The 4,506-nt window shown below is 40.5% G+C and overlaps 1 protein-coding gene across 1 annotated transcript; it reads right to left on the bottom strand.

Moving 5' to 3' along the window:
* Positions 1–388: 388 nt before the first annotated feature.
* Positions 389–4,230, bottom strand: LOC104424959 (endo-1,3;1,4-beta-D-glucanase). The gene is made up of 7 exons (XM_010037515.3): positions 4,026–4,230; positions 3,519–3,540; positions 3,220–3,346; positions 1,736–1,826; positions 1,512–1,601; positions 1,291–1,391; positions 389–704 (listed from the first exon to the last, which is right to left on the bottom strand). Exons 1-7 carry the CDS (start codon positions 4,171–4,173, stop codon positions 543–545), a joined length of 741 nt encoding a protein of 246 aa, XP_010035817.2. The 5' UTR covers positions 4,174–4,230; the 3' UTR covers positions 389–542.
* Between the last annotated feature and the right edge of the window lie 276 nt (positions 4,231–4,506).

Raw genomic sequence — 4,506 nt, 5'->3', positions numbered from 1 at the left:
TTAGATATAGGTTGTTGGAAATCCGATATGGTAGTATTTTATTAATTTCTTAGTCCTACGTGACTCGCAGGCGTGCCTAGTCAGCATATAAACCCTAAAAGATGTCCTCTAAAAGTTGTTAATAGGGATTTTAAGGTGCCAAATTTTGTTTAAAGTGAGTAATTGTTAAAAAGCAATCAATTCAGTGCCAAGAACACCATGTGGAAATGCCACATGGACTAAAGTTCTTAAAAAATTTGCTAGGTCATATTATAATTTATTTATTTAAGTGTCACGTAATCAATTTGGCCAAAATTTATTGTCGTTGGTACTTAAGTGATCATTTTTCTCCGATTTGATACTTAAGTAAGCTGGTAAAAACTTTTAATAATAAAGTGAGCGCCATACATAACTTTTGCCACTTCTAGTATACTTATTCCACATTATTCTTTATTGCTCTTACCCATCACACCACATAAAATATAGACAAACCGAGACCGGAGAAATAAAGTACTCGACAACTTGCGTATCATGCTAGATAATCACATCCTACTTCCAGTTTACTACAGGTGCAACGTGGTTTCTTCCTTGACAAACTTCACAAACCATTGTATCATGTCCGAATGAGCCTCCTCCGCAGATTTCACAGCAGCTTCGTCTTCGACCTTGTATCTCACCGTCCATCCATGAGAAACTTTGGGAAAGATCTTCACGAATGCATCAATCTGCACGACAGGAATAAAAGAGTATTACATCCAAACTTCTCACACGAGAGACTACGACACAGACGGGAGTAGGATTCAGTTCAAGAAGAAATTCCTAGTGTGGAAGGAGCCATTGAGAACCCACAAATCACAGCGATTTATGATTTCGAGCATCACTTAGCGAGGGAAAAAATTTCTAGTGAACGAGGGCAAAACCTCATTAGCAGACAAGATAATTTATTCACGATGTTGCTGGAAATTGAAAGTTTTGGTAACAAAATATGTTCTGGCCAAAAAACATTAAGAAATTAGGGTTATCTGCATCTGATGAAAAAGCTTCGCCCTGTCCTGTCTTGTCTTTAAATGGCAATCAAAGTCCAACACGTTGGGCTTTCGCAGTGGACAGTGGAGAGATGGGACTATGCTACTTATCCCTCGTCGAGTGTCAGCTTACGAGAAAGAACTTTTTATCTTTGAAGACCAATTTTCCATTTGTTGAAAATGTAAAGCGCCATCAACCGTTCAAATAGTTTTAGTATCTAGAACAATAACAGATTTATCAGCAAGGCATACTCATACATTGATCAAAAGCAACTGGCTTTCTTACCTCGGACTTAGCAGAGAGCACCTCTTCAAACTGTTTGAGGAGTTCAGGTGTAGACATCTGATCAATCTCAGCTCCTAGCACAGCAATAGGAACCTTGACACCTGCCGACAGACCAATCAGCAAATTTGACGTGCATACATATTTTTTTGTAGTACTTCAACTTGGTATGTATATCATAAAGCTGTGAATCTGTGTACAGTGGCAAAACGGCAAAGACATACCTTTGATATCATCAAGAGTGACAAATGAAGGGTGTAACAGCACAGCAGCTTGGACGAGCTCACACTTGGCTAACTCAACCGCAACCTTACCTGAAGAGAGAAGAAATTTTAAGATAAACAAGCATAAAGAGCAATATTATGAGATACAACAAAATGAAATGTTATATAGAGAAATTCTTTTGTCTGATATCTTGGCCCATGGCCTGAAGATATGCTTCACATACCACCCCAGCAGAAGCCTGCCGCTCCTATTGTAGATATGCCTTTACTTTTAAGAGCTTGAATAACTGGTTTTGTATCTTCGAATCCCTTGTCCTGTAAAATTGGTGTTTAGGTTTAGGCAAAAGAGATATCTTAAGGAAGCATGCACTTTCCTCACCTAGATGAGTTCAAATGAAATTCAAACAAACCAAACACTAGCAACGAGAATAACACACCGAGAATACATGAAAACCCTTTAAATGGGACAAAGATACTCCATGGAGTAATTAAAAATTCACCAGTCGGTGAATACTCGATAGTATAGGAGGTCTACCACTCCAAAAACATTTGACGACAAAAGCTCCTTTGTACAAGCTATAAGACCCCAACCTCCACCGACATTATTGTCCTCAATTTACAAGACTACAAGCTCCAAACTATCAAGCATGTAAGACCACTCTGTAGGAGCTATAAAACTCTCTAAAGTCAGTCACTATGTAACAAGCCATCTTAATCCAAGTGAGCCGAGCCACTAAAAGGAGTATTCAAATAACCATACAAAATGGAGCTCGTTTGGGAGTGGCTAATTTATGAATCAATCAAAAAGGTCTCTTCTATCTCATGTGTAAATTGGGAAGTCCCAAACTTCTCCACTTAAAACATTCACATTCTCATCAATATTGGCCAATGACCCGCAACAATGGTACTATTCTAGATATCATTCGATCCATTCTCGTTCCTTCGCTATCCTATATGCCTATAAGGAGCTGTCCATTTTTAGAGTTCTTTTTGTCTCGACAGTCACTCTCTGCCCTAATTAGATCAACTGCATACTCCATCCTTGAGTCGCATGTCCACTTGAGAGGTTTTCTTGAGTGATTCATAAGGAAGAGGAAGACCTACTCCACAGATAGTCAACAGTTTCTTCGGTTACTTGAGTACCCTTTTGAGGGCTTGACACGGTGGATTGAGGTGGTTTTACACACATGGTATCAGAGGAAAACCCCGATTGGTAGACATGTGGCTTCAAGATAGACTAGGCCCCTAGCCAATCGGATAAAAGCAGGGAGTGATCGTCAGCAAGGGGGATCGGTAAGGTACAACTCCTAGAAGGCTTTTATGATAGCAAGGGGCAAGATGTATCGAGTCCCACATCTGATAGTGGAAATTTGCTCAGGGATATGATCTGACACAGAGGAGGAAGTAAGTGCTTTAACTTGAAGAGTTTGTGATACATCAAGTCCCATATTGGACAGGAGGGGGCCCTTAACTATTCACCAGCTTATTTGGTCACTTAGACATTCCTTTTAGGGTTTTGGCCTAGGTAAGACAAATCTAGTCATGACATACCACCTTGCCAAAGAAGAAAGTAAACAAACAACTGTAGAGATAATATTACTTCCGTTGTATAAAAAATCCTAGCCCATCCTTATATTCTTTTCTCTCTTAGGTGGATCATGTGAATTCTATTAGAAGTTCAAGATTTGTATGAGAAAAGAGAACATACAGTTCCATGGTCTTTTATCCAAGCCATGAAAGGCCTCTCATGATTCTCAGGTGCAAAGGGATCTCCACAGAAATAGTCAGGAACAACCACATAGAAACCAGCAGCGGCAACTTTGTCCGCAAGTTTCCTGCAAATTCGGAAGCATTGCGACGGTTAAGTTTTAGGAAGAAGTCACGAATTAACACCAGATACTGTTATTATGCAAACATGACAGAAAATCATCCATGACAGAAAATCATCCATCACACTTCTCTGATGAACATATTCAGGAATCCAGCTAATGGCAAATGGTCTGTTACCTCAAATTCGGAGCTTCATACCCTGCACCATCAAGATCCAGCTATCAAATTAGAATCCCATGTATACGAGACAAATAGTAATACACATTCTCTGGCCAACGACAAAGTGAATTAAATCCACCCTGTCTCCACATTACAACTTCCAGACTCGAGAATGCAGAAAAAAAGAGAGAGGAAAGTTTCAAGAAAAAGATTGGAAAAGTGTGAATACACACGCATTTCACAAAAGAAGGAAACGAGAACTAAACTGAAGTCAACCATTGACTGCAACTAGTCATTTTCCATCACAAGTCGACCTTCCCCAATCGACATTAAGCTCAAGTCTCATCGCCCACAACCACGAAAAGGAAACTGGAAACCATCCTTCACTAAACAACCCCCGCCCCCAGTAAAAATCCTATCAGACGGCAATAAACGAAGCCCCTTCATATTGCGCAGCCAAGAACTGCAACAAAACAGGAAGAAAAAAGAAGAGGAGACAACTTCCACAAGTGCAAAATTACGCACCGAAGACGTCGGACAGCAGGAGGATCGCGAGCTTGGAGTCTTGCGAGCCGACCACATAGGCGTCGAGGCCACCCAGTTGCTCAACGCGTCCCGCTCCGCTGCTCGGATCAAGGTTCGGCGGGTTCGCGCAGCACTGTGGACCAGACATTGCTATGAATAAGAATATTCTTCCCTTCGATGATCGACGATGAACGTGGAGAGAAGGTGAACGAGGCGTGGATTTATAATTCTCTTACTTTGCATCACCCGTGACGCCAGGACGCGCGCTATCTGGAAAAATAAGGTTTTGCTTATTTTTTCTTTTGACCGGACGTTGTCCCTCGAATAATTCCAAAGTAGAAAAGAACCATGTTGGTGTCAATTAATTTCAAAATTTAGAAAGAGAGTTTCAACTGAAATTTGCTTCCGTCAATCAGCAATTCGGACACGGCCGGTTGCTGCGACAGTCTTATAAAATTTTTACATAACGTTAAAATAAGAT

This window comes from Eucalyptus grandis, chromosome 2 (assembly GCF_016545825.1).
Source record: "Eucalyptus grandis isolate ANBG69807.140 chromosome 2, ASM1654582v1, whole genome shotgun sequence".
Classification (NCBI taxonomy): domain Eukaryota; kingdom Viridiplantae; phylum Streptophyta; class Magnoliopsida; order Myrtales; family Myrtaceae; genus Eucalyptus; species Eucalyptus grandis.
This window is presented reverse-complemented; position numbering and strand designations above follow the sequence as displayed.

Excerpts from the sequence above, each read along its gene's own strand:
- LOC104424959 (XM_010037515.3), bottom strand. The coding sequence starts at position 4,173 with ATGTCTGGTCCACAGTGCTGCGCGAACCCGCCGAACCTTGATCCGAGC. Across the intron at positions 3,347-3,518 it reads TATGAAGCTCCGAATTTGAG|GAAACTTGCGGACAAAGTTG; the intron begins GTAACAGACCAT and ends CCGAATTTGCAG. Across the intron at positions 705-1,290 it reads TGCTCTCTGCTAAGTCCGAG|ATTGATGCATTCGTGAAGAT; the intron begins GTAAGAAAGCCA and ends CCTGTCGTGCAG.